Below are 26413 nucleotides of genomic sequence, written 5' to 3'. Positions count from 1 at the left end.
GGTATTCCATCAGTTCTTGGAGCCTCATTTTTCACTTATGCCTTCAGTGCAGCTTGGATTTCTTCCTTACGTACCATCAGTTCCTGATCATATGCTACCTCCTGAAATGGCTGAATGTCAACCAATTCTTTTCGTTACAGTGACTGTATTTCTTCCATCTTCTTTTGATGCTCCCTAAGTCGTTCGATATTTTCCCTACAGAATCCTTCAGTACTGCAGCTCGAGGCTTGACTTTTTTCTTCACTTCTTTCAGCTTGAGAAATGCTCAGCAAGTTCTTCCCTTTTGGTTTTCTAACTCCAGGTCTTTGCATATGTCATTATAATACCTTACTTTGTCTTTTTGAGCTGCCCCTTTGAAATCTTCTGTTCAGCTATTTTACTTCATCATTTCTTCCTTTCACTTCACTTTAGCTACTCGACGTTAAATAGCAAGTTTCAGAGTCTCTTCTGGCATCCATTTTGGTATTTTCTTTCTTTCCTGTCTTTTTAATGATCTTTCTTTCTTCATGTCTGGTGTTCTTGACATCATTCCACAACTCGTCTAGTCTTCAGTCATTGATGTTCAACATGTCAAATCTGTTCTTTAGATGGTCTCTGAATTCAGGTGGGATATACTCAAGGTCATACTTTGGCTCTCATGGACTTGTTCTAATTTTCTTTAGCTTCAACTTGAACTTGTATATCAGCAGTTGATAGTCTGACAATGCTCCACTGCTTTTCATAAAGTTTTCACTGGCTAATTCTTTTCAGAAGTAGACCACAGGGTCCTTCTTCCTAGTCTGTCTTAGTCTGGAAGCTCAGCTGAAACCTGTCTGCCATGGGTGGCCCTGTTGGTATCTGAATATTGGTGGCATAGCTTCCAACATCACAGCAACACACAAGCCCCCACTGTGAGAAAAACTGACAGAAGTGACTGTTTTGAGGATCAAGTAAGATAGGTGTAAAATGCTTAAAACAATGACTTACATGAAGTAAGCATTCAATAAGTTTTATCTATTTTTTTCTGCATGCATCATGTTATTCATCCATCAATTCAACAAAAATTCCATACCATTTTTGTCTTGTATCTTATTATCAAGTAGAGTTGTAGATACTCTGGGAGATGTGATGCTGGGACAGTTGCTACAAAAACAACCATTTTAATGATCACCTTAGTCACTTCCATTTTTTCCCATCATGATCTATTATTGTATAATCATCACATATTGTTTATATTTTCAACTCCTCAAAAGTCTTATATATGTATCAAAGACTAAAATACTCAATAAAATAAGAAGGACTGACTTGCCTTTAAGCTAAATTGGGATCAAGAAAATGATGAACATTAGTATTTTATGGGGTTGCCCTAAGTCAGAATCGACCCAACAGCAACTAACAACAATGGTGTTCTAAATCTTGTTTTAAAACAAAATGGCAGTCAGGTCATGCTGAGTTGTACATTGTCAATGGTCTCTATTTAGACTAGATTTGGTTCCAGTAGACACACCCTAACAGGGACTAAAGTTGTCTTTAAAAAGGTAAATTGTGGTCATTTATTTAAGTAATATTCATCAAGGACCCACCTTGAGCCTTTCACTGTCCTGGAGGTGGGAGATGGGACAAGAGAAAATGTCAATGAAAATACCAAACACATTTGATTTTTTTGAACTGCCAATCAAAGAAAAATACAAAAGTGATGCCGGGTATTTAAAAATTAAAACATACAAATTATATTTTATATTCTCTCATGTGGCTTTTTTTAAATACAAAATTCACTATATAGGCATTCCTTCACATAAATAATACAAATTATTGAAAACTTAAGAGGCACTGAAACACAGAAAAGAATTATCAATATGTCATTTTTCAGTTATTCATAGTTTGCTTCTAAATGTGTGAAACAAAGAGTTGAATAATCTTCCCCACCAGATCTCCAACCAAAGTTTACTTCTTTTTATTTTCTGTTATGAATCAGTTTATGGCTTAACAACGTATTAAAAATGCCTTCCCTACTGCCATTTGTTAAGGCTTTTGACCCCAAAGTATATATGAATTAGGTTTAAAAATCTTGCAGGAGCATGTTGTGTGCTGAAAATTATTTGCACTAAACAAACTATGTTTTCCCCTCAAGGGAAGCAAATTTCATACCAAAGGCTTTTACTTTCTTTTAAAGAGAATTTGTATTTTTCTCTTTTCCCACAGTGACAACATCCTAGTTGAAATGCACAATCAAAAGTAACTTTCTCAAAACTGACCAGATTCAAATCGCCATACCAAATCACAATAGGGTGACTTACCAGTGGAAATAATTTCAAATATTTAAGGGATTTTATATAAACATCCATTGCTTCTGAAATAAATCTTAACTGATGATATAAACCAGCTAATGATCTTTCTGTAATGGAAATTTAGGTTTAATTGTTAATTTGTGTAATATTGATATCTGACAAGATAGAACTCAGGCCAAAAGCACTTTACAATGTAAGAGGCTACAATTCACAGTGAAGATACAGCATGCATGAAATGTGCCAAATAACACAGCAGCCACTTTCATAAAGCAGAAACTACAGAAGTTTAAAGAATAGTTGACAGAAACACACTAATAATCCACCATTGTCAGTCCAAGATAGGTCAAGTGAAAAAAGTATACATAAGTATATAAAAGATTGTGGTAAGTTCGAAGATTTGGGGTTGATCAAGGAAGAGACAGGACCATAAGGGGCACTAACACACAAGTTTTATTGTGCAGTGCTTGGACAGAGTTGCATAAGACAGAAAGTCCCTCCCAGCAAAAGACTCCAGAGACAGTGGCATAAGGCCAGCACCCACAAAGGGAATACAGCAAGCGACCTCCAGGAAGGAGAAATCAGAGAGGGGGCTTACATGTCTAGGTGATGTTGCTCAGCAGCAAGGTGCGGAATCACTGGGTCAGAGAACTCCAAAGGGCAACAGCAGTTTGGGGTCTTTCTAGCTACAAGTTTTGTCTTATCTATGGTTAGCACATACTGGGTATAGTTTCATAGGGTATGTGAAGAAAGTAGGCTCTAAATGGCTAAAAAATGGTTTTTTTAGGGGGGCTATGTTTAAAGCAATCGGATGTGCAAGAATTTGGCACAATTGGGTTTGGGCTAACAGTGCTAGCCTGCGGTGAAGTAAACACGGGGACCTTTTTAGGTCAATGCATAGGGGCCTTCTAAGAAAGGTCTAAACAATGTACTTCCACCACCTGTCATACTTCCACTTTTGTCAGTTTGTTTTACTGTGGTGGCTTATGTGTTGTTATGATGCTGGAAGCTATTCCACCAGTATTTCAAATATCAGTAGGTCACCCATGGTAGACAGGTTCCAGTGGAGTTTCCAGACAAAGTCAGATTAGGAAAAAAGGCTTGGTGATCTACTTCCAAAAACTAGCCAAGGAAAATCTTATGGACCACAAAAAAACATCGTCCAACTAACTTGCTTTGCAAAAGACCAATCACTGGAAGACATCATGTTTGGTGAAAAAGAGGGCCAATGAGGCCTAGGGAAACCCTTGGTGAGATGTATTGGCATAGTAGACAGAACAGTGGACTGAAACATGCCAGTGATTGTGAGGATGAGGCAGGACCAGCCAACATTTCATTCTGTTGTACGTAAGTTCACTGAGTCAGAGCTGACATAATAATGACCTAACTATAGTCTTGAGCATAGGGACCAGAAAAAGTCAGAAGATTTGTGAATAAAAAATTGATTAAAATTGAACAACTAAATGAATTCGAAGGTGCCAAAAAAAACCAAACCTGTTGCCATCAAGTCGATTCCAACTCAGTGACTGTATTTATAGAACAGAGTAGAACTGCCTCATAGGATTTCCAAGACTGTAAATGTTTAGGGAAGCAGACTGCCACATTTTTCTCCCATGGAGCAAGTGGTGGGTTTGAACCACAAACTTTTCAATTAGCAGCAGAGAACTTTCACCACTGTGCCACTAGAGCTCCATTTGGGGGCAAAGAATTGTTTATTTCAAAAATGACTCTGACATTTTACATATGGGATGACTTGAGAGATTTGAATAGAAATTAGCAGAGAGAGAAGTGTCATAAGTTTATTGAGATGAGATAGTAGTTTGGGATAGATGTGTAAGGTGTCCAGAAAACCTCCACATAAAGATGTTCAGTATGGTAGATTTGTACATGTGGAGCTTAGTAAAGATTGTGGCTAGAAATATAGAGATTCATTCATTTAAAGTGGTAGCTAAAGCCATGAGAATGAATGAAATTATTGAAAGAATGCATGTAGAGATGAGAGGGATTCAAAGGCTAGTTTTCTTGCATCAAACTCACTATCTCACTGTATGTTCTAACTACTTCCCGTCAAGTTGGCTCTGATTAATGGGGACTCCACGTATAACAAAGCATTGTCTGGTCCTGTGCCATCTTCACAATTGTTGGTATGCTCAAATCCATTGTTGAGTGCCTTTCAGCCTAGAAGGCTCATCTTCCAGCTCTATGTCAAACAATGTTCTGTTGTGATTAGTAGGATTTTCACTGGCTAATTTTCAGAAGTGGACCTCCAGGCCTTTCTTCCCAGTCTGTCTTAGTCTGGAAAATCCATTGAAACCCTTCCAGCATGGGTGATGCTGCTGGTATTTTAAATACCAGTGGCATAGCCCCCAGCATAATAACAACAGTTCCTTTCAAATCTCTTTTCCCTACAGCTGTCAGAGTGATCCAAGGTGCAATTCCGACAATTCCATCCCCTTACTTCATATCTACCAAGATGAACTTTAAGCTTTTAAACTCAGCATTGAAGACTGTAAATTCTTCTTTAGCTTCCTTTTTATTACTTTCTGCCTCACGCTTCACACTCCAGCCAACAGTAAATGTTGGAGATTCCCATGCCCTTATTCTTTCTATCCTTCCTGAGATGTCTCACGTGCCCCCACTATCTTCACTGTCAGTAAACAATTCTTATTCAGCTCAGACATCACCTCTTCTTGGAACTCTTCCCTGTCCTCCTGACCACACTGGATTAGGTATCCTCTGTAATCCAACACATGGTAAAATGACCATGACTGGATTTACCACACTGCATTACAATTATCCAGTTATGTGTCTGTCTCCCACCACCTCAAAATCTCTTACATTATATCTGAGGAAAAAGTGTTCCTCCTCGTCAACACTAATCTCATACTGTACCCTTTAATGCAGGGCCCCTTGACATTCATTTTCACATCCCCAGCACCTAGCCCAGTGCCTAGAAAAAAAGAGATAATCATAATTGTTTGTGGACTTTTGAATTAAACATAAACAAAAGATTAAAGAAGAAATTCTAGAGGTTTTCCTGGGATTCATTTTTTCAGGGAAAATGAATAAATTACAATAAACTGGGAATGTATACAGCCCCAAAATTTCATTAAGAGAGCATATGAATATCAGATAGTGAAGAGTGCCTTCATCCAGGGTAGAATGCTTGGACATAATCACCAGTTTAGTAGTCAAATAGTACTGTTTTACATTAGGTACTTACTTCTCATTTCAAATTGATAAAAAATCCACATTCCAAACCACACAAGGCTTGCTTTAACTTCACTTTTCTTATCCATACCCCAGAAGAGGCAGGCAGTGGGAGAGCTGGGACTGTCTTTTTCAAAAGCATCATTAATTGACAGGCTATGAACTTCATGCCTGATCTTACATTTCAACTGATAACCTGAGGACCTCAGAGTCTATCTGAAAGGGTCTGGTTTTGCAAAAAAAAAGTAATTTGATATTCTGCATATTTATGTATAGAGGAGCTTCAGCTTTTATGAAGCGCATAAATATTTAATGAAATTATTTGCCTGGAGCTTTTCTGTGCATTTCTGTTAATCTCCTGAATACTTTATATTTGGTGCTACACCACACACTCTAAAGTCAATGACAAACTTATTTTCATATAAACATACACAGATACATACACACATACACCTATGCATACACATATATACATTCCAAATATACCTGAACATACACAGGTTTATTTCCCTAAAATAATTCCTCAGAGAAGTCATCTTTCTTCAGGACAAGCAAAATCTCTTTATGAGGAGCACTCTAAATACTTATTTTGATCTGCAAGTAATATTTGGAGAAATCACATTAGGTTGAAATCACCTCAATCAACATTCCCTTAAAAACCCATTGTTATACACAAAAGCACCATGCCACACTTCTACAGTAAAGACCTGAAAAACTAAGTAAAACAGATACAAATGTAAATCCTGGAAACCTAAACATCATAGGAAGGGATAAAGAACTCAATCAAGCACCAAATGGAATAAGAAACAGAGAACAACTACGGAGCAGAGGACCCCTACCAGTTAACAAGGCATGGACTCACCATCTTGGACCCCTCAGCCACCAAGAATGGCGGACAGGGAGTACAGGAAGGCAACTTCATGGAGCACCCAACAGGAGAGAGCACTCGGTAACCAGGGATACATGCTTTCCCACATCCCATCCTCCTTCCCTCTGCATGGACTCCGCCGCTTTCTAGCAGGCTGCAGTCACTCGGACAGGGCCTTGCCACTTGAATTCACCCCATCACCAGCGGGCACCTTCAGTTCCATTTTCTTCTTATTGTTTTTTGGCTTGTTTTTGTTTCTTCTATCTCACCTACTTCCTGTCCTTTCTCCCACCCAGCTGGTGCCTTGTGCCATCTCTGCCCCTTCTTGATGGGCTGTGCCATGACACCTGGTTGGGGAGCTTCTGGTACATGGCTTCCCCGGTCTGCACCACCATACCAGTGGGCTCCTTTTACGCCATTTTTCTTTTCTTGGTCTCTTGTCTCTGTCTCTCTTCCTTTCTTCCCTTTCTCCTACACACATGGCTGCATGTCCTGTCTCTGTTCTTTCTTGATGGGTTCAGCCACACCACCTAGCTGGGGAGCCACCAGCTCATGGCTTTCCCACTTTGCACCACCTCAGTGGTGAGCCGCCTTAGCACCACTTTTTTTTCTCTTTCTCGGTTTCTTGTCCCTCCCTTCCTTCCTTTCCTTTCTCCTGCCCACTTGGCCATGTATGCCATCTTCACTCCTTCTTGACAGGCTGAGTCACACTGCCTGGATGGGGAGCCACTAGCTTACAGCTTTCCTGGTCCACATCACCCCTCTGGTGAGCCCCCTCAGTGCCATTTTTTTTTTATTGGTTTCTTGTTTTTTCCTTCCTTCCTCTATTTTCTTCTGTCCACCTAGCCACATGTGCTGTCACAGCCCCTTCTTGATGGGCTGTGCCACATTGCTCAGCTAGAGAGCCATTGTCATATGGCTTCCTCAGCCCACACCAACCCACCAACAGCCTCCATCATTGTCTGTTTTTTAAATCTCTCTCCTTTCCTTCCTCCTGCCCACCACTCCCATGTGTGCCATCTCCATGCCTTCTTGATGGGCTGTGCCACACTGCCCAGCTAGAAAGTCACTGAAACCCAGCTTCCCCAGCTCCGCACCATCCCATAGGGAGGCTCCCTCAGCACCATTTCTTTTCTGTTTCTCTCTCTTCTTTCACACACCCACTTAGCTTCACACATCAAATCTTTCCCCTGCCCTCCTGCCTACCTGCATTGCATGCTGAGCACCACACCCCTGAGCAACACAGGTGCAGTGAACCAGACACTACCTTGCACTGACCCCAATCCCACCCTGTTGGCCCCAGTATGTGCTGCAAATGACCCACTCCTCCCCCTCCACTGCACATGCCCTGCTGCACCATAGCTGAGCAACCAACCCTGCCTACCTGGACAAGGTGGTGAGAAGTATCATGCCCACAGACAAGCAAACAACAAAGTAAGCCCAGCCTGCCTGCCCAGATATAAACAAATACAACAAAAAAAAAGCAGAATGAAACAAACAAATCTACAGTCAATTAATGAAGAAAATAATTCCTGAATGTTCCAAAGACACCAGACAATACCAAAACATAAAAAAACAGAACAGGATGGCTCCAGAAAGCATTCAAAATTAAACACCAGATGATCTTCAGGTAGAAGAAAAGGGACTGAAACTACCTCATAGGGAATTCAAAACTCTAATATTCATGGCTCTCCAGGTGATGAAGGAAAATACAGACAAAAATAAGGAAAAAATAAACAAAATCATGGAAAAGACAGATAAAGCAATGGAAGAATTCAGGAAAATAATACAGAAACAAAATGTTAAAACAACTAGCAATCGTGCAAAAACAGCGATTAGAAATCCAAATGATAAAAAAAAATTTCAGACATGGACAGTGCATTAGGAGGTTTTAGGAGCAAATCTGAAGCAATGGAAGACAGAAACAAAGAAATTGAAGACAAATTCCTGGATACCATTTTGAGGAAAAATCACCAAAAACAACAAAGAAAAAGGAAGAAATCCTGAGTGTGAGGTAAAATACAATCAAAAGCAAAAATCCGGTTGTGATCAGAGTTCCAGAACAGGGGGAGACAACAGAAACCACAGAGATGATCACTGAAGAATTGCTGACAGAAAACTCCCCCAATATCATGAAAGATGAAAAGCTGACCATCCAAAAGCTCAATGAACCCCATATAGTATAGACTTCAAAAGGAAACCACCAAGACATCACATTTGCTAAAATCAAAGAATCCTGAAAGCAGATCGAGAAAAATGAAAAGTGATGTATAGAGGGGAAACAATAAGACTAAGCTCTGATTACTCAACAGAAACCACACAGTCAAGAAGACAGTGGGATGATATATATAAAAAAACCTTGAAAGAAAAACACTGCCAACCAACAATATATCCTGCAAAACTCCCGCTAAAATATGATGATGAAATTAGCACATTTCCAGAAAAACAGAAATTAAGGAAATATGTAAAAAACAAACCAAACTTACAAGAATTATTAAAGGGAGTCTTTCAGTTAGAGGACCAACATCAGACAGCAGTCTGAATCTATGACTCAAGACAGCATCACCCAGATACCAACCTAGGTAATGCACTCTCAAGGATAAATCAAAACTAAAAAATTTACAGTAGGGAACTAGAGAGGTCAATATGTAAATGACAACAATGTCAGAACAATAAAAGAGGTAATAAACGGTGTAGGTATAGAACTTTCAAATGGAGAGGAAGTCAAGGTGATGTCAAGTAATAAAAGACTGGTTTACCCAAGCCAGCTTCAGCGGCTGAATCCCTGGGCCTGAGATAGACCTCAGTGAGCACCTACAGCCATCCTCCCAGCCTTGGAGAAGGAAAAAATTTGCAACTGGGGGGAAAAGATAATTTGCTAGCTCCATTAACCAGGGGAGCTCAGGACAGAAGCGGCTCCTCTCTAGGCATAAACCGTCCATGGACCTTGAGCACCTTTCCCTTCTGCATGGACCTGTGTGGGCCTATTTCGGGAGAATAGGCCCTTGTTGGCAAACTCCAACCATTTCAGCTGTCTGCGGTGGAAAGGCGGGTGTTTGACGTTTGACATTGCTTTGCCTATTAAACAAGGTCCTCACCTACCCACATCAGGGACCAAAGGACTGGCAGCTCCACTCAGGTCACCCAGCCACCCGCGACAGGGGTCCAAAGATAACTGGTATCTCCCAGTCCTTACAACCAAAAACTTTGGGTGCCCATGGTCCCTCTGCAGAACCCACCCACCAGCACGCTCTAGGGAACGGAGACGCATTTCCCTCAGAGACACTTGGGGGTTGGTTCTCAGCCCCCTGCCTTGTTCAGAGCGTGACCCCCTGCTGCAATCAGATACCGGTATATACACCAATCACCCCTGCCCCTCTAAGACTGTAGGACAGAGCCTGTACCACACACTTGATATCAGCTACCTGGAAACCTGAGCTGAATTCATACAAGAAAACGGAATGGACTCTTAGACTGATATACCTGATAATAGCTCTAGTCAGCTGGGGACAGGACACCAGAGCTCCAAAGGTGAAAATAATCAAGCTAGCTCACTAAAGCAACCCATAGGGTTATACCAAAAAAAAAACAAAGCAAGCAGCTATGACACAGTAAGCAAGCATAAACTAATACAATAACTTATAGATGGCTCGGAGACAACAGTCAATGTCAACTCACATAAAGAAACAGACCATGATCACCTCAACAGGCTCTAAAAACAAAGAATCCAGGGATCTTCTAGATGAAAGTGCATTCCTGGAATTACCAGATGCAGAATACAAAAGCTTAATATACAGAACCCTCAAGACATCAGGAAGGAAATGAGGCAACATACAGAACAAGCCAAGGAACATACAGATAAAGCAACCGAAGAAATTAGAAAATTATTCAGGAACATAATGAAAGTTTAATAAGCTGGAAAAATCCATAGACACACAGCAATCAGAAATTCAGAAGATTAACAATAAAATTACAGAACTAGATAACTCAATAGACAGTCAGAGGAGCAGAATTGAGCAAGTAGAAGCTAGAATTTCTGAACTCGAAGATAAATCACTTGGCACTAAAATATTTGAAGAAAAATCAGATAAAAGAATTAAAAAAAAAAATGAAGAAACCTTAAGAATCATGTGGGACTCTATCAAGAGAAATAACCTATGAGTGACTGGAGTACCAGAACAGGGAGGGATAACAGAAAATACAGAGAAAATTGTTGAAGATTTGTTGGCAGAAAACTTCCCTGATATTGTGAAAGATGAGAAGATATCTATCCAAGATGCTCATCGAACTCCACATAAGGTAGATCTTAAAAGAAAGTCACCAAGACATGTTATAATCAAGCTTGCCAAAACCAAAGATAAAGAGAGAATTACAAGAGCAGTGAGGGATAAACGAAAAGTCACCTACAAAGGAGAGCCAATAAGAATAAGCTCAGACTACCTGCCAGAAACCATGCAGGCAAGAAGGCAATGGGATGACATATTTAAAAAATTGAAGGAAAAAACCTTCCTGCTAAGAATTACATATCCATCGAAACTGTCTCTTAAATATGAAGGTGAAATTAAGACATTTCCAGATAAACACAAGTTGAGGGAATTCGTAAAAACCAAACCAAAACTATAAGAAATACTAAAGGGAGTTCTTTGGTTAGAAAATCAATAATATCAGGTATCAACCCAAGACTAGAACACTGGGCAGAGCAACCAGAAGTCAACCCAGACAGGGAAATCCAAAAAAACAAAGCAAGGTTAAAAAAAAGACTAAGTTTAAACTTAGGAAGATATTGGTAAATTTCAGGGTAACCACAAAGAAAGTTAACAAACATCAAAACAAAGAAGAAAAAAATAAAGTCTCAGTAAACACAAAATCTACAAAAAGGAAAGACACACATGCAAAAAAAATCCACACACACACACACAAAAGGAATTCAGCACAGGAGAGTAGGAAACAAAATGCCAGCAAAACAAAAACAGCACTACAAAATAACACCAATAAACTCACACCTATCAATAGTCACACTGAATGTAAATGACATAAATGCACCAATAAAGAGACAGAGAGCGACAGGATATAAAAGAGGACCCATCAATACGCTGTCTACAAGAGACACACCTTAGACACCAAGATATAAATATATCAAAAATCAAAGAAAGGACGAAAATATACCAAGCAAAGAGCAAGCAAAAAAGAGCAGGAGTGGCATTACTAATCTCAGATAAAATAGACTTTAAAACAAAATTCAAAATAAAAGAAAAAGAATGACATTATATAATGATTAAAGGGAAAATTCACCATGAGGACATAACCATAATATCTATGCACTCAATGACAGGGCTCCAAAATACATAAACTCTAACAGCACTGAAAAGAGAAATTGAAAGTTCCACAATAACAGGAGATTTCAACACACAATTCTCAGTAAAGGACAGAACATCTAGAAAGAAACTCAACAAAGATATAGAAGATCTAAAGGCCATAATCAACCAATTTGACCTCACAGACATATATAGAACATTCCCCAAATAGCAGCAAAGTATACATTCTTTTCCAACACACATGGAGTGTTCTCCGGAATAGACCACATCTTAGGCCACAAAGCAACCCTCAACAAAATCCAAAACACTGAGATAATATGAAGTATCTTCTGATCACAATGTCATAAAAGTAAAAATTAATGATAGGAAAATCAAGGAAAAAAATCAAATACATGGAAACTGAATAACATCCTGCTTAAAAACCAATGGGTAATACAAGAAATCAAAGATGGAATTTAAAAAATCCCTAGAATGAAAACGTATCATACCAAAACCTTTGGAACACAGCAAAGGCAGTGCTCAGAGGCCAATTTGTAGGAACAGACACACACAACAAAAAAGAAGGGACAAAATCAAAACATTAGTTACACAACTCAAACGAATAGAAGGAGAACAGGAAAAGAAGCCCACAGTCACCAGAAAAAGGAAATAATAAAGACCAGATCAGAAATAAATGAAATCAAGAACAGAAAAACAACAGAATCAACAAAGTCGAAAGTTGGTTCTTTGAAAGGATCACAAAATTGACAAACCATCGGACAAACTGACAAAAGAAAAACAGGAGAGGATGCAGATAACCCACACAAGAAATGAAATGAGAACATTACAACAGACTCAACTGAAATAAAAACGATTGTAACAGAGTACTATGAAAAACTATACTCCATCAAATTTGAAAATCTAGAGGAAGTTTGAAAACCTAGAGGAAATAGTACAAATACATTACCTACCCAAACTAACACAAACTGAAGTCGAAAATCTGAACAGACCCATAAGAAGACAAGAGATTGAAAAGGTAATAAAAACTCACGATAACAACAAAAAAAAAACCTGGCCCAGAGGGCTTCACTGGAGAATTCTACCAAACATTCAGAGAAGTGCTGGCACCAGTACTACTTAAACTATTTCAGAACATACAAAAGGAAGCGATATTTCTAATTCATTCTATGAAGCCAGCATAACCCTGATACCAAACCAGGAAAAGACTCTTAAAAATAGAAAATTACAGGCCAATATCTCTCATGAATATAGATGCAAAAATTCTTAACAAAATTCTAGCCGTTAGAGTTCAGCATCACGTCAAAAAAATAATACACCACAACCAAGGGGGATTCATACCAGGTATGCAAGGATGGTTCAACATTAGAAAATCAATCAATGTAATCCACTACAAAAATAAAAGAAAACCGTATCATCTCAATCGATGCAGAAAAGGCATTTGACAAAGTCCAACATGCATTCCTGATAAAATACTCTCAATATTATAGGTAGAGAAGGGAAATTCCTCAACATAATAAAGGACATCTATACAAAACCAACAGCTAACATCGTTCTTAATGGAGAGAGGCTGAAAGCATTCCCCTTGAAAACAGGAACAAGACAGGGATGCCCTTTATCCCCACTCCTATTTAACATTGTGTTGGAAGTCCTACCTAGAGCAATAAGGCAAGAAAAAGAAATAAAGAGCATCCAAATTGGTGAGGAAGAAGTAAAACTGTCCCTATCTGCAGATGATATGATACTATACAGAACCCAAAAAACTCCATGAGAAAACTACTGGAACTAATAGATTCAGCAGAGGAGCAGGATACAAGATAAACATACAAATATCAGGTGGATTCCTATACACCAATAAAGAGAACTACTGAAATGGAAATCAGAAAAACAACACCATTCATAATAGCCCCTAAAAAAATAAAACACTTAGGAATAAACCTAATCAGGAATGTAAAAGAACTATACAAAGAAAACTACAAAACACAACTGCAAGAAATCAAAAAAGACTCACATAAACGGAAAAACATACTATGCTCGTGGATAGGTAGACTCAACATTGTGAAAATGTCAATTCTACCCAAAGCAATCTACAAATACAATGCAATCCTGATCCAAATACTGACAGCTTTCTTTAACAAGATGGAAAAGCTTATCATTAACTTTATATGGAAAAGGAAGAGGCCCCAGAAAAGTAAAGAACTACTGAAGTAGGGGGGCTCGCACTACCTGACCTCAGAACCTACTATACAGCTACAGTAGTCAAACAGCCTTGTAATGTTATAATGACAGACACATTGACCAATGGAACAGAATTGAGAACCCAGATGTAAATCCATCCACCGATGGTCACCTGATGGTCACAGGCCCAAAGTCCATCAAATGGGGGAAAAGATAGTCTTTTAAACAAATGGTGCTGGCAAAACTGGATGTCCATCAGCAAAAAAATGAATCAGGACCCATACCTCACACCATACACAAAAACTAATTCAAAATGGGTCAAAGACCTAAATATAAAATCAAAAACTCTAAAGATCATAGAAGAAAAAATAAAGCAAATGCTAGAGGCCCTAATATATGGCATACACAGCATACAAACCATAACTAACAATATACAAACACCAGAAGATAAGATAGATTACTGGGATCTTCTAAAAATTAAACACTCATGCTCATCAAAAGACTTCACCAAAAGAGTAAAAAGAGAACCTACAGACTGGGAAAAAAAAAATTCTGGCTATGACAAATCTGACAAAGTTCTAATCTCTAAAATCTACAGGAAAATCCAACATCTCTACAACAAAAAGACAAATAATCCAATTAAAAAATGGGCAAAGGATATGAACAGACACTTCATCAAAAAAGACATTCAGGCAGCTAGAAGATACATGAGAAAATGCTCTCGATCACTAGCCATTAGAGAACCGCAAATCAAAACTGCAATGAGATGCCATCTCACCCTGGTATTACTGGCACGAATCAGAAAAGTAAGAAAACAACAAATGTTGGAGAGGCTGTGGAGAGCCTGGAACTCCTATGCACTGCTAATGGGAACGCAAGATGATACAACCATTTTAGAAAATGATATGGTGCTTCCTGAAAAAGCTAGAAATAGAAATACCACTTGATCCAGCAATCCCACTTCTAGGAATGTGTCCTAGAGAAATAAGAGCCATCACATGAATAGACACATGCACACCCATGATCACTGCAGCATTATTCACAACAGCAAAAAGATGGAAACAACCTAAGTGCCCATCAACAGATGAATGGATAAACAAATTATATGTACATACAATGGAATACTACCCAATGGTAAAGAACAATGATGAATCTGTGAAATATCTTACAACATGGATGAATCTGGAGGGCATTATGCTGAGTGAAATAAGTTAATCACAAAAGGACAAATACCGCCTGAGACCACTATTATAAAAACGCATGAAAAGGTATACACATAAAAAACACACAAAAAAACAATCTTTGATGGTTACAAGGGAGGAGAGGAGTGGGAAGGGTAAAATACTAACTAGACAGTAGATAAGTGGTAACTTTGGTGAAGGGTAAGGCAGTACACAATTCTGAGGAAGCCAGAACAACCTGACCAAGGCAAGGTCATGGAAGCTTCACAGACACACCTAAACTCCTTGAGGAACCGAATTACTGGACTGAGTCCTGGAGATCATGGATGGTCTCAGGAGACATGTAGCTCAACTGGTGTAACACAGTTTATAAAGAAAATGTTTTACATCCTACTTTGGTGAGTAGTGTCTAGGTCTTAAAAGCTTGTTAGTAGCTATCTAAGATACTCCACTGGTCACACCCAGCCTGGAGGAAGGAAGAATGAAGGAAACCAAAGACACAAGGGAAAGATTAGTTCAAATGACTAACAGACCACAACTACCACAGCCTCCACCAGACTGAGTCCAATACAACTAGATGGTGCCTGGCTACTACCACCAAGTGCTGTGACAGGGATCACAATAGAGGGTCCTGGACAGAGTTGGAGATAAATTTAGAGCAAAATTCTAATTCCAAAAAAACACAGACTAACTGGTCTGACAGAGACTGGAGAAACTCCAGGAGTATGGCCCTAGGACACCCTTTTAACTCAGTATTTAAATCACTCCTGAGGTTTATCCTTCAGCCAAAGATGAGACAGGCTCATAAAACTAGACCACACGGGCACACCAGCCCAGAAGCAAGGATGAGAAGGCTGGAAGGACAGGAAAGCTAGTAATGGGGAACCAAGGTCAAGAAGGGGAGAGTATTGACATGTCATGGGGTTGGCAACCAATGTCACAAAACAGTATGTGTATTAATTGTTTAATGAGAAACTAATTTGTTCTTGAAAACTTCATCTGAATACAATAAAAAATACGTACATAGAAAAAAATTTTTTAAAGGTTCAATGAGTTGTACATGTAGAAATTGTTGAGTTGGTGTATTTTCTATTGTGTATATCTTCAATAGCAACAACAAATAAAGTATTTTAAAAAAGAAAATGGATTTCGGGCATTCCAAAAAAAAAAAAAAACCATTATCACTGAATCGATTCTGATTCGAAGCAAACCTACAGGACAGAGAAGAACTGCCAAGGCTGTAAATCTTTATAGCAGACTGCCACATCTTTCTCCTGCAGAGCAGCTGGTGGGTTCAAACTGCAGATATTTAGGTTAGCAGCCAAGTGCTTTAACCACTGTGCCACCAGGGCTCCTCCAAAAATTTCAGTACTAGAGTGTCCAGTTGCTCCAGTACCATTTGTTGGAAAGACTCCTTTCTTCATAGGATTGCTTTTGGTCTTTGTCAAAGATAAGTTGATTATATTGTTGTAGGTCTATTTCTGGGTAAAAAGTCACCAGATGAATTATTTTTTAAAATGCAAGAAAATTTAACAATAATTTAGTCATTATTCTTGGAGCTATGACCTCAAAAACAAGTGTAGATCCCAGAAAGAGACCCACACCAATAGTTAACTGATCTTTGACAAAGGAGCAAAAGCAATCCTATGAAGAAAGGAGTCTTTTCAACAAACGGTACTCAAGCAACTGGACATCCACATGCAAAATAATCAATCGAGACACAGGCCTTACATATTCTGCAAAAATTAATTCGAAATGGATCATAGACCTAAATGTTAAAAAATCAACTATACAATAACTTGCATAACATAGAAAATCTAGGTGACCTTAGGTTTGGCAATGAGTTATTAGATACAACACCAAAAGCACAATCCATGAAAGGAAAAAATTGTGAGACGAACTTTCTTAAAATTAAAACATTATGCTCTGTAAAAGACCACTGTTAAAAGAATGAAAAGCAAAGTCACAGATTGGGAGAAAATACTGTAAATCACACATCTGTTAAAGGGCTTGTATCTGAAGTATATTTAAAAAAACAACAAAAACTTCTTAAAATTCAACAAGAAATCAATTAAAAAATGGGCAAAAGATCGGTACAGATTGCCTCATTAGAGAATATATACCGATGACAAACATATGAAAAGATGCTCAACATAATGCCATTAGAGAATTGCAAAAATTGAAAAAAGGTAAATGGGTAGAATCCAAAATGCTGATACCAAATGCTGGCAAGCATGCAAAGCCACCGAAACTCTCATCCTTGCTGGCAGGGCTGCAAAATGGCAGCCACTTTGGAAGACAGTCTGGCAGTTTCTTACAAGCTAAACAGTCCTGTATAGTCCAGCAACCATGCTTCTAGGCATCTACTCATAACTTGAAAACTACGTCCACACACAAACCTGCACATCAATGTTTATATTATCTTTATTCATTACAAAAACACCAGAAGCAACCATGAGGCCCTTCAATAGGTGAATGGATAAACAAATTGTTAGATCCATACAACATAATCTTATTCAGCAATAAAACCAAATAAGCTATCAAGCCAGGAAGGCATGGACAAACTTTAAATGCACATTGCAAAGTCAAAGAAGTCAGTCTGAAAAGGCATTGTATGCTTCCAACCATATGACATTCTGTTAAAGGCAAAACTATACAGCTACTAAAAAGATCACTAGTTGTCAGTGGCTTGAGGGGATGGTGGTAGACAGAAAGGGACGAACAGATGGCACATAGGGGATTTTTAGGGCAGTAAAACTATTCTGTATGGTACTGTAATGGTGAACATATGACATTATGCATTTGTCAAAAACCATAGGACTGTACAACACAGTTAACCCTAATATAAACTATAGACTTAAACTAGTAATTTTCTGATATTGATTCATGAATTGTAACAAATACATTAACACAAGACGTGAATAACGGGAAATTGTGGGCAAGAGGAGAGGAAGTATTTGGGAATTTTTTGTAATTTCAACTATTGTGTAAACCTAAAACTACTCTCATGAATGGGAAAAATTTTATCATTTCATGTAATATAATTAAAACATGCATATCTAAAACAATAATTTATTTCATCTCCAAACTAGGATCTACAGATCTTAACAAACTTGTTTTTTAAAGTTTCCCTAAGGCAACATCTATTACCACCACCTACATCCCAAATAAAAGCACAGTGACAAAGTGATGAAAATCGCATGCTAGACCAGATTCTCAGCCTCAGTACTACTGACATTTGGGGCCAGATACTTGGTTGCTTTCAGTGCTGTCCTGTTAGTTGTACGACATTTAGCAGCATTCCTGGCCTCTTCCCACTAGATGCCAGTAGTATTCACCCCCACCCAGCTGCGACAATCAAAAATGCCTCCAGACATTGTCAAATGTGCACCATGCGGCAAAGTCACTCCCGGACGAGAACCACAGCACTAGACAAATGCTATCAAACATCTCCAGGTAAGTTGCTTCCACATTTTTCTTGATGTCCCATTTTATTTCAAATTACGCAACACCTAATTAGGACAAAGGTTCCTCTCTGGAGAAAACAGCTGGCTACTATTACCATTACCCTTATACTTCTTGATTAAATGTAAAAATAAGAAATTTAATATGCACAGCTGTTACTAAGGAATAACACTACAAACTACAAATTTAATAATGAAGGGGTCACAGAACCAAATACATAAAAGATACAGGAGTAGAAATCAGTCTTCATTGTAATGAAAATATTAAATAGACAAGTATACAACTATGCTGTAAGCACTTACTCCTATTATTTTTTCCATTTTGCTCAGGCTTTCCTTCTCCAGGAAACCCTGGTGGCGCAGTAGTTAAGAGCTACGGCTGCTAACCAAAAGGCTGGCAGTTCAAATCCACCAGGCACTCCTTGGAAACCATATGGGACAGAGTCACTATGAGTCAGAATCAACTCAACGGCAACGGGGTTTGGTTTTTTTTTTTCCGTTCCTTCTCCAAGTCAAACAATGCATTTTTCTTGTCCTCATAGCAGCATTTTAAATTATTAGCACCAATGGAGGGTACTATGGTCAACAGCAGACAATGCAAATAGTTTGGACTGGAACTACATCTAATTTTTTTTTTATAATCATCTCGATGCGAGTCATGGTAAATTAATTTATAGTCCTTGAATCTCTACAAGATAGATGGAAGGATGACCAAGTGGGATTCATACAGGTATGCAGGGATGGTTCAACATTAGAAAAACCATCAATGTAATCCATCATATAAGACAAGAACCACATGATTTTATCAATTGATGGAGAAAAGGCATTTGACAAAGTTCAATACTCATTCATGATAAAAACTCTCAGCAAAATAGGAATAGAAGGAAAATTCCTCAATATAATAAAGGGCATTTATACAAAGGCAACAGCCAACATCATCCTAAATGGAGAGGGTCTGAAAGCATTCCCCTTGAGATCAGGAATCAGACAACAATGTCCTTTATCACCACTCTTATTCAACATTGTGCTGAAGGTTCTGGCCAGAGCAACTAGGCTAGATAAAGAAATAAAGGGCATCCATATTGGTAAGAAGAAGTAAAAGTATCTCTATTTGCAGATGACATGATCTTATACACAGAAAACCCTAAAGAATCCTCAAGAAAACTACTGAAAGTAATAGGAGAATTCAGCAGAGTTTCCCAATACGAGATAAACATACAAAAATCAGTTGGATTCCTCCACACCAACAAAAAGAACATCAAAGGGGAAATCGCCAAATCAATACCATTTACAGTAGCCCCCAAGAAGATAAAATACTTAGGAATAAATCTTATCAGATATGTGAAAGACCTATACAAAGAAAACTGCAAGAAACCAAAAAAAAAAAACAAAACAAAACCAAACCCAGTGCCTTCGAGTCGATTCCGACTCATAGCGACCCCAAAGGCCAGAGTAGAACTGCCCCATAGAGTTTCCAAGGAGCACCTGGTGGATCTCAACTGCTGACCCTTTGGTTAGCAGCCGTAGCACTTAACCACTACACCGCCAGGGTTTCCACACACACACACAAAAAAAGACCTACATAAGTGGAAAAACATACCTTGCTCATGGATAGGAAGACTTAACATTGTAAAAATGTCTACTCTACCAAAAGCCATCTAGAGATACAATGCAATTGCAATCCAAATTCCAACAACATTTTCTAATAAGATGGAGAAACAAATCACCCACTTCTTATGGAAGAGAAAGAGGCCCCAGATAAGAAAGCACTACTGGAAAAAAACAAAGTGGGAGGCCTCACTCTACCTGATTTTAAAACAGTAGTCAAAACAGCCTAGTACTGGTACAACAACAGATGCATAGACCAATGGAACAGAATTGAGAATCCAGAGCAGCTGATAATTGACAAAGGCCCAAAATTAGTTAAATGGGGAAAAGACACTCTTTTTAACAAATGGTGCTGGCATAACTGGATATCCATCTGCAAAAAAATGAAACAAGACCCATACCTCACACCATGCACAAAAACTAAATCAAAATGGATCAAAGACCTAAATATAAAACCTGAAACGATAAAGATCATGGAAGAAAAAACAGGGACAATGCTAGGAGCCCTAATACATGGCATAAACAGTATACAAAACATTACTAACAATGTAGAAGAAAAACTAGATAACTGGGAGCTCCTAAACATCAAACAACTATTCTCATCCAAAGAATTCACCAAAAGAGTAAAAAGATTACCTACAGACTGGGAAAAAGTTTTCAGCTATGACACTTCTGATCAGCATCTGATCTCTAAAATCTACATGATACTGCAAAAACTCAACTACAAAAAGACAAATAACCCAATTAAAAAATGGGCAAAGGATATGAACACGCACTTCACTAAAGAAGACATAGCTAACAGATACATGAGGAAATGCTCATGATCATTAGCCATTAGAGAAATGCAAATCAAAACTACAATGAGATTTCATCTCACTCCAACAAGGCTGGCATTAATCCAAAAAACACAAAATAATAAATGCTGGAGAGGTTGTGGAGAGACTGGAACACTTACACACTGCTGGTAGCAATGTAAAATGGTACAACCACTTTGGAAATCGACTTGGCACTCTCTTAAAAAGCAAGAAATAGAACTAACATACAACCCAGCAATCCCACTCCTTGAAATATATCCTAGGGAAATAAGAGCCTTTATACGAATAGGTATATGCACACCCATGTCCACTGCAGCAACGTTTACAATAGCAAATAGATGGAAGCAACCAAGGTGCCCATCAATGGATGCATGGATAAATAAATTATGGTATATTCACACAATACTACACATTGATAAAGAACAATGATCAATCCATGAAACGTTTCATAACACGGAGGAATCTGCAAGGCATTATGCTGAGTGAAATTAGTCAGTTGCAGAAGGACAAATATTGTGTAAGACCACTATTATAAGAACTCGAAAAATAGTATAAACAGAGAAGAAAATATTCTTTGATGGTTATGAGAGGGGAGAGGGAGGGAGGGAAGGAGGGAGAGGGATTTTCACTAAATAGAGAGTAGATAAGAACTATTTTAGGTGAAGGGAAAGACAACACACAATACAGGAGAGGTCAGCACAACTGGACTAAACCAAAAGCAGTTTCCTGAATAAACTGAATGCTTTGAAGGTCAGCATAGCAGGGGACGGAGCTTTGGGGACAATGGTTTCAGGGAACATCTAAGTCAACTGGCATAATAAAATCCATAAAGAAAACATTCTGCGTCCCACTTTGGAGAGTGGCATCTGGGGTCTTAAACACTAGCAAGCGGCCACCTAAGACGCATCAATTGGTCTCAACCCACCTAGAGCAAAGGAGAATGAAGAATACCAAAGATACAAGGTAATTATGAGCCCAAAAGACAGAAAGGGCCACAAAAACCAGAGACTACATCAGCCTGAGACCAGAACTAGCTGGTGCCAGGCTACAAATGACTGTCCTGACAGGGAACACAAGAGAGAACCCCTGAGGGAGCAGGACAGCAGTGGGATGCAGACCCCAAATTCTCATAAAAAGACCAGACTTAATGGTCTGACTGAGACTAGAAGGACCCCAGAGGTCATGGTCCCCAGACCTTCTGTTAGCCCAAGACAGGAACCATTCCCAAAGCCAACTCTTCAGACAGGGGTTGGACTGGACAATAGGATAGAAAATGATACTGGTGAAGAGTGAGCTTCTTGAATCAAGTAGACACACAAGATTATGTCGGCATCTCCTGTCTGGAGGGGAAATGGGAGGGGGTCAGGACCTGGCCGAATGGACCCGAAAAGAGAGTGGAGGGAAGGAGCATGCTGTCTCATTAGGGGGAGAGCAATAAGGAATATATAGCAAGCTGTATATAAATTTCTGTATGAGACTGACTTGGTTTGTAAACTTTCACTTAAAGCACAATAAAACTTAAAAAAGAAAAGACAGATGGAAGATATGTAAGCATCAAATTACTTGCAGAACTTGAACCAAGGTTAAATATTCATTAAGGATAACCGAATATTATATTTTTCCAAACATTTACATTTCATATGCTAATTTGTTTATAAGCAGGTAAAAGAATACAAAACAGAATACGAGACTCAATTCTAGTTCATAATTTAAAAAAAAACTTTTTATTAAACCTTTTACAGTATTCATTTTTTAAATATAAGTACAAAAAAAATCTTAAAGGATTGGTACCAAAATGTTGATTGGGTAATTGTACTAAAAACGATTTTCCTTTCTTTTTGCTTCTCTGACATCTTTAATTTTTCTACAATGAATTGTATTTTTCTTAATGTTAAATAAATTATTACACACCCTTTCCATCAATTATATAACAGTTTACGGCCTATCAGCTAGGATCTTAGACAATTGTTGATGCTAATCTTATTCCTTGGGTTTTATTTCAATTACTCTAAACTTTTTCTGTAATAATTTTGTTAAAGGTATTTCCTATTAACCAAAGTTAAAGTGTGACCTTTGATAAACTTAGCTTTAGATGAAAATTATGCACAAAAAGTAAACTGTCTCATTATTAGATCCTTGGAAAGTGACTATGTAGCCTAAAACAAATCATAGGTCTTACTATTTCCTGATTTGACAAAAACTGCCAAATTTCTTTTTAAAAGGGTACACATAAAACTTTTTATTTTTTTGGCAATTCCATACTCAGTTAATTCAGGTTTCAATTACTGTAGAATTTTACTAATTCTAAAAATGACAAAGCCAAATTTTCTCTTGCCATTATCTAGCAAAAAACAAAGAGCAAAAATTTCAAATATGTCTAACCTGGTAAAAATGAAAATCTACTTCAATCAAGGGCATACCATTAAAAAAATAGTATCGCTATCTAGTCATGAGTTTTTCATTACATTGCTTCAGCCTCCAAATGTTCAGAATAAAGGCAACATTCACATACCACTACAGTCCATGAAAAGATTATATTTTTTATTGTTTGTTCATATATGTGAAGTTTTTAACTTTCAATAATAAAAGTCAATAAATTTGATTCCTTAATCATAAAAACTTGCTTTACACATTATTTACATGTTGCCAAAGTCTACAGTCATACAAAACATCACAAGAATTTAACTGATTTTTTTTTTTTATGCATGGTTCCATCACAAACAAGAGGGAGCTAGTCAAGTAACATACATTCAAAGATTAAATTGTAGATATGCACAGTGTATTTGGCACTGTTCACTGATACTGTAACATCTTCCTTCCAGAGAAAGGCACTCATAAGCCTTAGTCCCAATATGTTGGAATTTGTTATTCACATCAAAAACCAGCTTTTGAACTTTGAAAGAGTAATTAGTTTTAAGAAATAAAAAACACAATCAGACTTGGGAATGGATTTCAAACCCTCCAAATTCTTGCTATGTTCCAAATAGCTGCCATCCATTAAAGTAGGTTTAATTTGGTAACTGCCACTGTGTGCAGTGTCAAGAAAAAAACAACTTAAAGACACTAACTTTCAAAAACCATGAAGACTAACAACACTTTTCTTTAAAATGATCCATTTGTCTTGAGAGTTCAGAGAGCCCCGATGATGCATACCTTGTGACGACTCTGGTAGGAACTGCCGACAGACAATCCTTAACGACCAACACCATCAAAGTTGGGGAGATCGTACCAGCAGCTGAGCCCGTGAGAAGATCTGGAATGCCTATGTCTGAACTCAGAAACCTTTGCAAATGGTTTTAAGGGTCTCTGCCTAAGAATATTACATGCTTAGGTCAGAACTTATAGATTTATTTTGATGTGTAAAACTACATTATTACAAAATAGGAGAAAAAGAACAAAGACTCAAAGATTAAACCTTTAGCAAACCTGGGCTATATCCTCGTGCGTAATTTATTTCACTAACTTCATTGCAAGAAATATTAAATCCCTTCACTTCAGTATGGCCTGTTAAATTTAATTCATCGAAGTTGTACATATTCCAGAGTATTTATAAGACATTTTTATCTACCATATTTATAAGAGGCATAAATTCAGTCTTAAACTAAGGCCAAAAAAAAGCCTCAACAGAACATGGATCACAGTACAGGGAAACAAGCTGAAAATTTCCTGGTAAAGTTTAGAGATATGCTGTAGCTTTACACAAGATATTTAGCAATAAATTAAGACTTTAAGAAAAATCTTACAATGGACAAAGGACTGTGAAAGGACTGAATGGAAAGTAATATCACTGGACCAAAATTTAATTTAATCATTTTTATTTCAAATGTATTTGGAAAATCATAAATGGAGTTTTGTAATCCAAAGTCAAAACACATTTACTCCTCTTAGCTTCAGAATTCGACAAGATTCCCGATCGTGCTTTCCAAATCCAGTCGTCTTTGCTATTTTGCAGACTTCTGAGACCTAGAATTTAAGCTATTCTATTTTAAATGTACAAGTTTACAACTATTGTACACTTGCTGATAGGGGGGTTTTCTCAAAATAGTCCATCAAATATAAAGAATGGCTTCTGTGCAAGGATAAGCAGTGAGGGAAGAAATATTAAACACCTGTGAAAAAATCATTTATTGATTTTTAACAATTACAGAAAGTGATGTTCTCTATCACAAAAGAGAACACACAAAATTAAACGATTTTTGTAGGTTTTGGTAATATTTTACTCCCTACACAAGCCTCAATCCTATTTAGAGAACTTTTTAAAAAAAGTTACCATCAGGATTTACTGAGTAAAAATCTCGGGTATAACATGGCCCTAAAATGTGCCATTCCAAGGAGGAACAGGTGACGTTTCAGGAAAAGAGCTGACTTGATAACTTCCAACAAATGCTGATCTTAAATAAAAATAGTTAATGAAAATACTCTTCAAATCATGTTTGGGTACTATCTAGCACATTGCCCACCAACAAAACAAAACAGGAAATCAAAATTTTTTTCCCATTTTAGCAAATTTTCCACCTTTAGTTTTAAAATTACAGCTATTCACCTTTTTTTGACTGTTGAATTCAATATTTCAGTTTTTTTAAAATACGTATTTCAGTATTATAAGACCACTCTTTAAAATTATCTTCACAACCTAGAACATAGACACCAGAGCAGTACTCTCAAGTCATATTGTTTGACCATAATAAAACGAAATGGAAACGGACAGATATCTGAAGATAGGCATTCCCTCTGCTCCGAAGGTTTACAAGTTTTTAACATGTGAGCAATACAGGACTTCACTCCTTTGGAGATTCCTAATACTCATTACGCTTCCAATTAATAAAGTCAACATATTATTCCTAAAAATGAAAAGTTTGGTCACTAGGAAAGACTGAAAATTATTCCCCTCCCCCCAAAACCACCACCAAACAGCACTAACCACCCCATCCTCTCCCCACAAAAACAGGGAAGTAGCTGGGGCTGAAGCCTTTGAAGTTTGAAATTTGAAATCCTAAACATTACTGCTATTTGCCCAAAGTTGCAGGTCTATGCATTTCCTTCTCCAATACTTCCCTCATTAATAAGTTTATTTTCATACATACACATGTGCGTGCATTGTGCACGCATACACACACACACACACTCGCTCACTCACTCTCAAGTAAGACACTTTTTTGTGTTTGTTGATAAATTATGAGGGTTACGGACTGGGTGTGTACGGGGTTTCATAGGTGCTTTGTAAACATCAGAGTCATTTAGGTCCTTTTCTCCAAAAGCCTGAAATCAAATTACACAACCAGGGATAACTACTTTCCCAGACGCTGTTCGCAGGCTGCATATTGACGAAGAGCAGAGAAAAAGTCCTCATAACTGATGTTTAGGTGGGAAGGCAAAGAGCTGAAAAGAAAACACAGGAGAAAAAAAAGGCAATTAGGTGATATATTGTATTTTGGTGGGGGAAAAACAGTAGGATAATAACCAAAAAGAGGTTAAGGACAGGAGAAAGTAAATTATAAGCATTATTGTTACAC

The 26413-nt window shown here is 37.9% G+C and overlaps 1 protein-coding gene across 2 annotated transcripts in view; it reads right to left on the bottom strand.

Moving 5' to 3' along the window:
- Window positions 1–4371: 4371 nt before the first annotated feature.
- The window catches only part of NUS1 (NUS1 dehydrodolichyl diphosphate synthase subunit), a 52489-nt gene continuing 30447 nt past the window's right edge, over window positions 4372–26413 (bottom strand). Inside the window, exons 5-6 of one of the 2 annotated variants that reach the window (XR_010322794.1) lie at window positions 5961–26279; window positions 4372–5214 (exon numbers count right to left, since the gene is read on the bottom strand). Coding sequence is in view for 1 of the 2 variants with exons in the window: in XM_003404255.4 (XP_003404303.2) it covers window positions 26189–26279 (91 nt within the window). In the remaining variant the exon portion in view is untranslated. Of the gene's footprint in view, window positions 26280–26413 lie in introns of both variants that reach the window. The other variant, XM_003404255.4, reaches the window with a different exon arrangement.

The sequence above is a fragment of the Loxodonta africana genome, chromosome 1 (genome assembly GCF_030014295.1).
Source record: "Loxodonta africana isolate mLoxAfr1 chromosome 1, mLoxAfr1.hap2, whole genome shotgun sequence".
Classification (NCBI taxonomy): domain Eukaryota; kingdom Metazoa; phylum Chordata; class Mammalia; order Proboscidea; family Elephantidae; genus Loxodonta; species Loxodonta africana.
Note: the sequence above shows the minus strand (reverse complement) of the source record. Positions and strands in the feature narration are given on the sequence as shown.